General features: G+C 51.6%; 2 protein-coding genes across 2 annotated transcripts; one reads left to right on the top strand and one right to left on the bottom strand.

The window, feature by feature from the left end:
* Positions 1-2,053: 2,053 nt before the first annotated feature.
* LOC119269751 (protein NRT1/ PTR FAMILY 5.10-like) lies at positions 2,054-4,007 on the bottom strand. The gene is made up of 4 exons (XM_037551667.1): positions 3,821-4,007; positions 3,518-3,735; positions 2,993-3,423; positions 2,054-2,899 (listed from the first exon to the last, which is right to left on the bottom strand). The coding sequence occupies exons 1-4, from the start codon at positions 3,942-3,944 to the stop codon at positions 2,110-2,112; spliced, it is 1,563 nt and encodes a 520-aa protein (XP_037407564.1). The 5' UTR covers positions 3,945-4,007; the 3' UTR covers positions 2,054-2,109.
* Positions 4,008-5,685: 1,678 nt separating this feature from the next.
* Positions 5,686-6,848, top strand: LOC119272385. The gene has a single exon (XM_037553887.1). It carries the CDS (start codon positions 5,802-5,804, stop codon positions 6,846-6,848), a length of 1,047 nt encoding a protein of 348 aa, XP_037409784.1. The 5' UTR covers positions 5,686-5,801.
* The last annotated feature ends 5,498 nt before the right edge of the window (positions 6,849-12,346 follow it).

Here is a 12,346-nt window from a genome sequence, read left to right as displayed (position 1 = left end):
TAGTGGGGAGAGAGATAGAGATGAGGAGGAAGAAGAAAATAGGGGGAAAATACATGAGGCTGACATGTGGGACCCCCTCCAACTCAACATATTGTCCACACAAGCATGCCACATCAGCCTGACAGGTGGGCCCAACTTGTCAGTTTGCCTGTTTTCTCGACCAAATCTGAGCATCAGTGCTCCGTGTTACAGATTAGACGCAATTTTGGTGGGTTTTTGTGCCCTGACACAAATCTGTTACTAAATTGTTATCCTAACCACAAATGTGGTGGTTTTGGATAAATAACTCGAGTTTTGAAGCTCGCTCCATATGGATATGGAGGCCGAGGCCGTTGTGCGTACACACTGAGTCGCCATATGAGGCCTCCATATATTTTGTTTTCTTTTTTGTTTGCATCAACCCAATAACCACACACTCCATTGAGGGATTAAAACGCTAAATACAAGATAACATTGCATCACAATGTGGTTACATAGGTGTAAAGTCGATTAGCAAAAAATTTTCACTAAACCGATGACTTTTTACGTCTCGGGAGAAGCACTAGTTGCTCCTTGCCACGATGATGGTAAATGCAACACACGAGGCATATGCATATGTTTAGAGTCGTCCTCTACGCACGACAGTTGACGGTCTGACAACCTCGTCTTCGCCCCCTTCCCGCTGGTTGTCGTCGAGGGGCTAATACCTAATATAGTAATATGACGTGATTCGTCTCGGTCCATGACAACATCTCTATGTAGAATTTGCGCCATCTGAACCGCCCGCTCTCCTGTGGCAAGTCTGTCTGCTTTCGTCGTAATGGAGCCAGACGACATGACCCCTCTCTAATAGCGACACCTTCCCCCATCGGTATGCTCGAAGATTTCGTCGGGGCAGACATCAGAGGCAAAGTCCTCGTATAGCTCATCCCATGCCTCCTCGATGGTGAGGCGAAGGGGAGCACATGGTGGTAGATGCGGGGGCAAGATCTCTCTTGAGTGTGCTTTTGGATTCCAATCTGGCCACTCATCGAGGGTTGGATCTTCCAGCGCCTTTTCCAATGTGTAACAATCATCCTCCTCCTCGGCAATGAGGTTGGCCTCCTCCGCCGCTGATGCCTCGTCCTTGATCAACTCCTCCTTCGAGAGTGGAACCCAGCCAAGCCGCGCGGGAAGCGGCATGGCTATGAGGAGAGGGAAGTGGAGGGTGTGAGTAATCGTGTTTGAACAGGAGCTTGTGAGATATTTGACCATGGTGACGACCTTTTTTATAGCCACTGGGGGAGGGAGCAGGCAGTGGGAAACGTGGCGTTGATGGACACAGGCAGTCGGCACGAGGCCGACAACCATTAATTGGCGCGCTTCCTAGTGCCATGACGTCTTCTGCTCACTGTGCCATTGATAGGCGAGGAAATGGGCCCCATGGGAAGACAAGGAGAGAGAAAGAGTTGAAACTTCCCTTCCATGCGAGCGATTGGTGGATGATGTGCCCTTCATATCAACGCCCAAAGACTCCAAATACAAAGTCTCACGTGCTGTAGATGAAGCGCGCTCCATAAATTATGGCGACTGTGTCGGATGGCCACTATGCTAGAGTGGCCTTTTCGGCCAAAATCGCCATATTGACGGTCATTATGCTGATCAGGGCTATGTGGCGACTCGTTGCACTTAGCGTTGGGGGTTCCATGGTTTACATGAAGAATGTGTGAACATATGTTCAAAATATGTGAAATTACACAGCAAATAGTATAATTTCATCTAAATATCATCACAATTCCAACAAATAACCCTAAACAAGCTTTAAGTTGTAGACATATAGTGCTTTTTTAGGGAATATCGACATATAGTACCCCGTCTCGTAATGTAAGACGTTTTTAACACTAAGACGTTTTTTGACACTAGTGTAGTGTCATAAAACGTCTTTACATTATGGGACGGAAGGAGTATTACCTATGCGGTATGCCGGTATAAGTTGTTTTCCATTTTCTGAGAGCGAAACCCCTCCTAGTACCGTACCGCCTGTCCTACATCATCGTTATGTATAAATGTGGGCCAATTAGCAGACTTCGATATGTGATTTATAGGCCACCAAAATGCAAGACTAGTAGCCAGTTATTATAGGGCAGAAAATCACTGCACCAAAACACCCTTCTTCTTAGGCACATACACCCGCGCAAAGTACATGTAAGCAAACATGCCTAGAGCACTGAGCACGGTGAGAAACCAGTAAAAATAATCGAGGTGCCCTCGGTTCAGGTTGTTGGAGAACCAGCTTCCCCCGGCGCTAGTGGTCACCCTGTCAATGGCATACACGACGAAGCTACTGATGAAGTTCCCGGCTCCGGCTATGCTCAGGAACAGAGCCAGGCCCAAGCTGCGCAGACCGTCAGGCACCTGGTCGTAGAAGAACTCCTGCAAACCGACGATGGCGAACGCGTCGGACAGACCGATCAGCAGGTACTGCGGAACCATCCACAGCACGCTCATGGGGATGGTGACCTCAGGTTTGTCCAGCAGGCCGTAGTCCCTTGCCACCCGGAGCCTCCTCGTCTCCACAAGAGCAGCAACGACCATCATGGCGACCGAAATCGCCAACCCGACGCCGATCCTTTGCAGCGCCGTGATGCCGGAAGGGTTCTTGGTGTGCTTCCTGGCAAGCGGAACGACGACCCGCTCGTAGACCGGCAGGAAGATCATGAGCGATGCGTTTACCAGGTTCTGCAGCGAGGCAGCTGGTACCACCAGGGTGCCTATCCTCCTGTCCAGTGTGCTTGCCTGCTTGGTGAAGAAAGTGAACCACTGCGAGAGGACAACGGCGTAGATCAGGCAGGATGCCCATATGGGGAACAGCTTCAGCAATCCGGTGGCTCCATGATCCCCCCTCGGCGGCTCCAGCAAATTCTCAGAATCATCGGGCAATCTGCATGCCAAGAAAGATGGTATGCAAATAAGGTTTCAGTTTCAGAAGAACACGTTTAACAACAGGAGGTCTTCAGAATCAACGGGATTTTACTTGTTAGCACTTGGTAACGGATGGAAGCGGTAGGTCTTGGTTCCGAGGCAGAAGACGGCGAGAGCGAGGGCCATGGCGGTGCAGGGGATGGCGAAGCCGAGCTGCCAGCTTACGCTCTCCTGCACGTAGTTGAGGACGGAGACGGTGATGGTGTTGCCGCCGTAGGAGGCGAAGTACCACCAGTTGAAGAAGGAGCTCCTGGAGGCCAGCTCCCCGGGGTCGTTCTCGTCGAACTGGTCGGCGCCGAACGCCTGGACGCAGGGCTTGTGGCCGCCCTGGGCAAACGCCACCAGGTAGAGGGAGAAGAAGAAGAGCGCCACCTGCGCGGACGATGAGCTCGTCGAGCATCCGGCTGAGCCCGGCGCCTTGCCTGCGCATCCTGGTCGCTCTCCCGGCGCGAGCACCGTCGACAGGGTGAGCATGGCTAGCCCCTGCAGGACAGTTGAGGAGCCAGACTGATGATGGTGCACAGGCACAGCAGAAGTAGTGTGAGGCTGTGAGCCAAAGTATGCTTTGGTGTGGTACCAGGATGTAGAGGAGGGACGCGCAGATGACGGTGCGGTAGCGGCCGAGCCAGGAGTCGGCGACGGCGGAGCCGAGCAGCGGCAGCAGCATGGCGGCGGCGAGCCACGCGTTGACGGCCGACGCTGCGGCCGCCGTGGACCGGCCGAGCGGGCCGGTGAGGTAGATCATCAGGTTGCCCATGATGCCGCAGAAGGCGAACCGCTCCGCGACCTCCACCCCTACGTTGTTACACCCCGGAAGAACCTCAGACTTCAGACACAGATAAGGCGAGGATGTGCTAGTATGTCTCTGTCCGAGGCGTACCGATGATGAAGAGCGCGGCGGGCCACCCGCCGGAGCTGCCGCGGGAGGCGGGCCGGCCGAGGTGGTCCACGGCGGACAGCGGCGGCTCCGGCCGCGGCAGGAGCGTCTCCGCCTCCGCCTCCATTGCCCGCTCCTTTCCCCTTGCCTACCTCCTGCTCAATTTTCTACTCTGCCAACTGCTACCACATCACTGATTGCCTCTGGCTACTCCAACATCCAAGATTCCAAAAACATATAGTAGAATAATCAGCAAACATTATCTTGACAAAACGTGCACAGCACCAAAGCCACGGTGGGTCAGCCAGGAAGATACGGCAGATCCTACTTCTACCTCTGAACGGCGCCCCTGTGAACGGCAAGCAGTGAGACTAGCCATGATGGGTAATAACTTAGCAGTAACATACTCCTAGATTCCAACTCAGCAGATTTGCATACGTGGCAATAATTTAATGAGGAGAGAGAGTATAGCAGTAACATAGCTGGTTACCGTAACTTCGCGCTTGGTCCCACAATTTTTTAATGCAAATCGATCCACTGCGGCGTCCCCATCGCGAAGGAAAATTCCCCGCCGCTCCATCCTCTTCCTCCCTGCCGCCTCCATCCTCTCCCTCCCTGCTGCCTCCATCTCCCTCGCCCCGCTCTCCGTCTTGCCGCCCGGCGGCAGCACTGGCCGGCGACGCGAGTCCACCTGAATCATGGCCAAGTCTGGTGCCCGTAAGGAGGCGGCACCAGTCCGGTCATCGGCGACCTCTCCGCCGCAGCAGCACATCCCCGGCGCCCCGGCAAGCTCGTGCGCCAACCGCTGGCCACAGCAACTCTTCTACCCCGGCGCTCCGACGAACTCGTCCGCCAGCCCCTCCACACCACCGTACATGTACGTCCCTCTCATGGAATCCTCTACTGCAAACCCTACATGGTATAAATTTCTGCTTTTAATTCAATCTTCGCCAATTGCAATTCCTTTAGCTCGAATACCTGATTCAGCGTGTGTAGATCTTCAGGGAATTTCTGTACTGCCAAGTCTTTACTCACATCTAAGTCTGAATTTCTAAGTCTGATTTAGCGTGTGTAGGTGTGGCCTGAATTACCAAAACCGTGAGCTTCAGTTGACATCCTTTTGCTTTTGCTTTCTTCATTGAACAAGTGATATATCACATCGAGACACTAGTTAGGACATGCTTTTTGAACAAAGGATTGATTATGGTTCATATATAGCAGAAACAGTAGGATTATCCTACTGCAGTTTTATTAAGATAAGTATTTACAAGTTAGACTTTGATACAAAGAGGAATAAGTTATGTGCCTGACCAAATACAATCATTTCGAACAGTCCAAATACTCCAGGTCACCAAAATAGATGTGTTCTGTGTTAAGTCTATCTCTTACAGTAGCCTAAAAAATATCTTGTTTAAGTCTGTTTCTGACCAAATCCAATTGCATACCTCATGAATTTGTTTAGTGCGCTTGATAATTTAATATTTACAATACTTCTGTTAGAGAGATGAGGTGTTGTACAAAATTTCATTGCTACTGTACTATGCTCATGACTTATGATATTTGTAACAGGAGGCCAATGTACACCCCTGCACCTGAAGACTTGCTAAGTTTTGGACAATTCCTTCCAATGCATAATTATAATTTTCAACCTCCGCAAGTGCAGCATCCTGTACAAGGGCACCAAAATATGGATACCAATCAACCGGCTGATGGTTCCGATGATGAAGCTGAAGCAAGTATCATTGATCCTTCCTCCCTCTACACACTAGATCACTACCTTGTCCAGATGGACATGTTAGACTCATTCGCCAAGGAGATCGCATTAGAAGTGAAGGAAAGCCTTGACGCTCAAGGAAGATCAAGCAGAAGTGGTCCGAGGATTTACGTGAACAGGCCACGTGAAGAAGCTGCTGAGCAATTGGTACGCGACTATTTCTGTGATGATCCTACCTACAAGAAGAAGGTATTTCGTAGAAGATTTCGGATGAGAAGGCCCCTTTTCGAGCGTATCATACATGCACTAGGAGAGTGCTCTCCAGAGTTCACGCAAAGGAAAGATGCTCTTGACCGTGATGGACTATCTCCATTGCAGAAATGCACATCAGCTATTCGCCAATTGGCATATGGTACTCCCGCTGACGCTCTCGATGAGTACCTGAAGATTGCCGAGTGCACATCAATTAAGTGCTTAAAGTTGTTCGTCAAAGGCGTGATTCATATATTTGGTGATGAGTATATGCGAAAACCCAATGTCAACGATGTGCAGCGCTTACTTGATATTGGAGAGGGTCGTGGGTTTCCTGGCATGTTAGGAAGCCTCGACTGTATGCACTGGCGTTGGGACAAATGTCCCATGGAGTGGAAGGGACAATTCACCAGTGGGTATAAAGGCGTCCCTACTCTTATTCTAGAGGCGGTTGCTTCTCATGATCTTTGGATATGGCATGCATTTTTTGGTGTTGCTGGATCCAACAATGACATCAACGTGCTTAATCAGTCAACGTTGTTCCTTGAGCAACTGAAAGGGCAAGCTCCTCGAGTGAACTATAATGTCAACGAGAAGGAATATCAACTTGGTTATTACCTTGTAGATGGAATATACCCAGAGTGGGCAGCATTCGTGAAGTCGATACCTATGGCTCAAACAGAAAAACAGAGGTTGTTTGCTAAACATCAAGAAGGTGCAAGGAAGGATGTGGAACGTGCATTTGGTGTGCTCCAGGCGCGATGGTCTATTTTACGGCGCCCGGCACGTTTATATGACCGGGGCGATCTCCATCATATTATGTTAGCCTGCATCATTCTACACAACATGATAGTTGAGGATGAAAAAGAAGAGGCGGGGAATATGCTTGATTTGAATGAGGAAGCAGGCTCATCAATTGTTTTCCCATCAGTATTTACTCATGGTGGCATGCCAATATTTGCCAAGGTACTTCAAAGAGATGCTAGAATTCGTAATCGTCCGATGCATAAGGCTCTAAAAAATGATTTGATTGAGCATATATGGAGAAAGTTTGGGCGACGATAGATTATATTCGAGACTTGATCCATGGCACTTATTATTGAGTAACATAGAGCATAAGGCTCTAAACATGTTTTATATATTTTAATTATATTATATTGGCACTTATTATTTATTATGGGTCCTTTCGAATTTGTGTTCTTGTATTTATATATGGGTACTGGCAAACAAAATTTCATATTGATGCATGCCACATATAGATCACAAAGTTGAAGTACTAGTATAGATCCCACAAAACAATAAATGAAAATCTCAAGTTACTACCTCTATGTTACTACCCACTATAAAGGTAGTAACATAGACTAATAACATATGCATGTTACTACTCTATGTTACTACCCACTATGGCTAGTCTGAGTGCAATTTCTGCATTTACTGCAACTTTACTGAAGAGGACAGTGAAAACAGCACATCCAACAGTTAAAGACTTAAGAGCAACTCCAAAGGGCTGACCCATTTCGTTTGCCTGCGTCCGTTTGGGTCGGCACAGACAAAAGTGGCGGCCCAACGCGCCGACCCAAACCCAAATCACGTCCGCGTCGCGTCCGCGCCGACGCATTTGCGGCCCAAATTTGCGCCCCAAATGCGTCGGTGCGGACGCCGAACGGACGCTTCGCGCGCCTTCTCACTATCCGTCGCGTCCCCACATGGCGGCCGTCCAACTACCCGTTGTTCACGCCGTCGGGTTAATTTATGACGACGGGCCCACGCATCAGCGACAGCGCTCGTCCTTTTTTAAGCCGACCGTGCGGCGGGGCCTTCCTCATCCAAACTCGTCGTCCCCATCTACCCACCCTTGCTCCCTCGTCGCCGGCAAACCCTAGCCACCGCAGCCATAGCGACGATGGGCCTCTTCTCCGGCGCCAGCGGCAGCAAGGCCAAGGGCAAGTCCCCCGCCACCCCTTTCCCCTCCGAGTTTCTCCCACCCCCGCCGGCGCCTCGCCGGCAGAGGCAGCGCGTCAGCGTGCCAGTGCACCAGGCGGAGTGGCACTGGCAGAACCGCCAGCCGCTGCCGTATCCCGACGTGACGCTGCCGCACGACTGGCATCTGGATCCAGATAGGATCCCAGTGCCGGCGGCACCGCGGTCGGCTCGTGCTCACGCAGAGGAGGTGCGGCGCCGGCGGGCGCTGCTGACGGCGGAGCAGCACCGCGACTCCGCCTACGCAACCGACTCGCCCAACTGGGCGAGGTGGTTTGCTTTCGAGCACGAGGAGGTGAGGCGCCGGGGCGTGCGCGAGGTCGACCGGAGGCCAACGCCGCTGGTCGTCCGCGAGGAGGACCAGGCGGCCCTTGCGGCCGTCTATCGTGAGAGCGAAGAGGACGAACGGCGCAGAGCGGAGGCGGCGGAGGCGTAAGAGGAGGCCCGCTATGAGGCGGCAATGGCGCAGGCCGTTGCCCTCTCCGCGGCGGGCGACAGCGTGGTGCCGCCGGTGGCCCCTCCATACCCCATCAAGCCGCAATCGGAGCCCGAGCCTGAGCCCATCGCGCGCTTCTCCTAGAGTGGAGTGGTGCGCGAGTGGGTGTCTGCGCCATCGGTCTGGCTGGGGGTGACGACGGCGCAGGAGTAGGCCTACCTCGAGATGTGGCGCCAGCGCCGGCTGGCAGAGGAGCGCCGGCAAGGCGAGTACGAGGAGATCCTCGAGCGCGACCTCGAGGAGGAGGCGCGTGAGGCCGCGGCTACACAGGTGGCCGCACAGCCCCCCGCTCTGGCACTGCCTGCGCCGGCACAGCCCGACATGGCAGCGCTCTGGAACACTGTAACGCCCTCGATGCGGCTATATCTCCCACGTGTCGAAGCACGACTTAGAGGCATAACCGCATTGAAAGCAATGTCGCAGGTGAGGTAATCTTCACACAACCCATGTAATACATAAGGGAAAGAGATACATAGTTGGCTTACAATCGCCACTTCACACATTACATCATCCAAATACACACAAGGTCCGACTACGGAACCAAAATAAAAGAAGACTACCCCAAATGCTACACAGATCCCCGATCGACCCCAACTGGGCTCCACTACTGATCAACTAAAACGACACAACATAAAAGACAAGATCTTCCTCGAGCTCCTCCTTGAGCTCGGTTGCGTCATCTGCACGGTATCCTCGGCACCTGCAAGCTGGTTTTGGAAGTATCTGTGAGCCACAGGGACTCAGCAATCTCACACCCTCGCGATCAAGACTATTTAAGCTTATGGGTAAGGTGAAAGGTATGAGGTGGAGCTGCAGCAAGCGACTAGCATATATGGTGGCTAGCATACGCAAATGAGAGCGAGAAGAGAAGGCAAAAGCACGGTCGAACAACTATGATCAAGAAGTGATCCTAGAACAACCTACGTCAAACATAACTCCAACACCGTGTTCACTTCCCGAACTCCGCCGAGAAGAGACCATCACGGTTACACACGCAGTTGATGTATTTTAATTAAGGTCAACTTCAGATTGTCTACAACCGGACATTAACAAATTCCCATCTGCGCATAACTGCGGGCACGGCTTTCGAAAGTTCAAATCCCTGCAGGGGTGTCCCAACTTAGCCCATCACAAGCTCTCACGGTCAACAAAGGATATTCCTTCTAGCGGGAAGACCCGATCAGGCTCGGAATCCCGGTTACAAGACATTTCGACAATGGTAAAACAAGACCAGCAAAGCCACCCAGATGTGCCGACAAATCCCGATAGAAGCTGCACATATCTCGTTCTCAGGGCACACCGGATGAGCAAGACGTCGGGTAAGCCAGCCCAGAGTTGCCCCTGGTAGCCGCGGACATCGCTCAGTTTGACCAACACTTAGAGAAGCACTGGCCCGGGGGGGTTAAAATAAGATGACCCTTGAGCTGGCCGACTCAAGAGAAAGAAAAGGCTAGGTGGCAAATGGTAAAACCAATGTTGGGCCTTGCTGGAGGAGTTTTATTCAAGGCGAACTGTCAAGGGGTTCCCATTATAACCCAACCGCGTAAGGAACGCAAAATCCGGGAACATAACACCGATATGACGGAAACTAGGGCGGCAAGAGTGGAACAAAACACCAGGCATAAGGCCGAGCCTTCCACCCTTTACCAAGTATATAGATGCATTAATTAAATAAGAGGTATTGTGATATCCCAACAAGTAAACATGTTCCAACAAGGAATAACATCTCCATGTTCCAACAAGGAACAAACTTCAATCTTCACCTGCAACTAACAATGCTATAAGAGGGGATGAGCAAAGCGGTAACATAGGCAAACAACGGTTTGCTAGGACAAGGTGGGTTAGAGGCTTGGTTCAACAATATGGGAGGCATGATAAGCAAGTGGTAGGTATCGCAGCATAGGCATAGCAAAAGAGCGAGCAACTAGCAAGCAAAGATAGAAGTGATTTCAAGGGTATGGTCATCTTGCCTGAAATCCCGCAAGGAAGAAGAACGAGTCCATGAAGAAGACAAACGGACGTAGTCGAACGGGTCCTCACAAACGCGACATTACCGGATTACTGAGAAGAAAATACACCGGAAAGAAAGCAAACAACATAGTAAACAACCACCACATAAGCATGGCACGATGCGCAAACAAGTATGATGCATATCCAGTTTAATGAGGCATGGCATGGCAAAGTGCACAAGCAATCCTACAAATAAGTGGAGCTCAAATGCAACGGAGTTGCATTTTGAAGAAAACACCACATGACTTATTTAGTTTGATCTTGTTTATGTACCCAACAATATTAAATGTTGATTAACATAGCAAGAGGGTGAAGCATAATAAAAGTACCTAACTAGGAAAATTTAAATGAGTCCAGAACAACAAGCAACAAGTCCGGAAAAATCCTCATGTGCATATTTTTGGTTATGATACTGTTCTGCCCTAAACCATATTTTAGAGTTGTTAAACATGCAAAGTGATGCCACCATGTTAAACTAGGCATTTTTCCACCCCATTTACATATAAAGTTTGTTAAATTTGGAGTTACGGTTATTTAGTTATGCATTAAAGCATTTTAACAAGTTATTTAAGCAAATTTAAACAAACATCATTTTAAACATTTTAGACATGGATGAAAAAGACATATTGTGAAACTACACAAAATTCTAAGCAACTTTCATATAAAGTTTGTTTAATTTGGATGCACGGTTTGTGAGATATGATATGCATGATGTATGAGGGCTTTTCTGTGAATCTCGCAAACTCTGGATAATAGCTAAAATCGCAGCGCAGGGAAAAAATAACACGGGCCGCATCTGGCTGGGCCAACAGTGCACAGGAGGGCTGGGGGTTTCTCACCATGGGCCGCGGCCCGATGCTGTGGAGAAGGCGGCCTGGCAGGGCACGGGCGACTGGGCCTGATCGAGGCAAGAGGCAGGCCATACGCAGGCTGGGCCTTGGTGCGGCGCGGAAGGAAGACGCGGCCCAACCGCGGACCTGGGCAGGCGAGGCCGGTTCCTGCGCGTGGGGTCGAGGGGCGAAGTCAACGCAGGTAGGGGATCGGGCGACCTTGCTCTCTCTCTCGATCTGGACAGCGGGGAGGCACTGCATCTAGCGCGTCCCTCTGCTCGTCAGAAAACAGAGCGGCGGCGGTGCTTGACAGAAAGGCAGCAGCGAGACTTGGGCGGAGGACGGCCTGAAACGGCAGCGCAGCGACGGGGTCCTGGACTTGGCAGCGGGGAGCTCCATCGTCGAAGGGGAACGGCAGGACGGCGGCGGGTCTCCATGTTCCCGGGCGGCCATGGCGGCACGGGACTTCGCGCGGGCGAGGTGGACTTTGGGCTCCGGCGGGAGGAACTTGAGGCGCAGGGCGAGGTGAACGGCGGCAGGAGGTGGCTCCCATTCATGGCGGCGCCGTCCTGGTGGCTTCCTGCAGAACGGGAGGGAGAGAGAGAGGTGAGCTCGGGAGAGATAGCAGGAAAAGGAGAGGAGGAGGAAGAACGAGGGGAGAAATAGAAGAGGGGCGGCGCTCATCTGTTGGTTGTAGCTGCCGGCGACGGCCGGACCTAGAGGCTTCGGTGGTGGTGGTTGAGGTCGCTAGCGGCGGCGTGCGAAGGGCATAGCTGCTCTTGATCCCTCCTGGATCGAGGCACGGGACGAGGCACTCGGGCCTTGCGGGGCTGCGGAGAACCAGGGAGGTGGATCGAGTGAGTGCTGGCTCTGGTTGGTCGGGGATGGATCCCAAGGAAGGGGATTGGGGTGGAGGCGGCGGCGAGGAAAACGAGAGAGACAGGGGAGGTTAGTGGTTGGCTGTGGGTGAGATCCCGATGGGGATTTTGAAGATAAGTGCAGCGGCGGCCGTAGGGCAAGTGCCTAGAAGTTAGGGTTTGGTCTAGATTTAGACTAGAGAGTATATATATAAAGAAAGAGGGAGACATATAGGGGCTAATCCGTTCCTCCAAATAAATCGAGCGGTCGAGAAAAATAGACTAGGAAGTCCAATTAACAAAACGGAGACGTTTTGTAGATGTTTGGGGATGATCTAGATCCAACGGTAACGACTGTCCGGGTCGGGTCCGGGACAACTTTTCAGACGC

The sequence above is a fragment of the Triticum dicoccoides genome, chromosome 3A (genome assembly GCF_002162155.2).
Source record: "Triticum dicoccoides isolate Atlit2015 ecotype Zavitan chromosome 3A, WEW_v2.0, whole genome shotgun sequence".
NCBI classification, from domain to species: Eukaryota; Viridiplantae; Streptophyta; class Magnoliopsida; order Poales; family Poaceae; genus Triticum; species Triticum dicoccoides.
The sequence above is the reverse complement of the archived record's forward strand: the minus strand, read 5'-3'. Positions and strand labels throughout refer to the sequence as shown.

Bases quoted from the DNA above. Each gene is read 5' to 3' on its own strand.
- LOC119269751 (XM_037551667.1), bottom strand. From the start codon at position 3,944: ATGGAGGCGGAGGCGGAGACGCTCCTGCCGCGGCCGGAGCCGCCGCTG. The intron at 3,424-3,517 runs GTACCACACCAA...ACTGTCCTGCAG, and splicing joins CGTCCCTCCTCTACATCCTG to GGGCTAGCCATGCTCACCCT. The intron at 2,900-2,992 runs GTAAAATCCCGT...CTTGGCATGCAG, and splicing joins CCGTTACCAAGTGCTAACAA to ATTGCCCGATGATTCTGAGA.
- LOC119272385 (XM_037553887.1), top strand. From the start codon at position 5,802: ATGAGAAGGCCCCTTTTCGAGCGTATCATACATGCACTAGGAGAGTGC.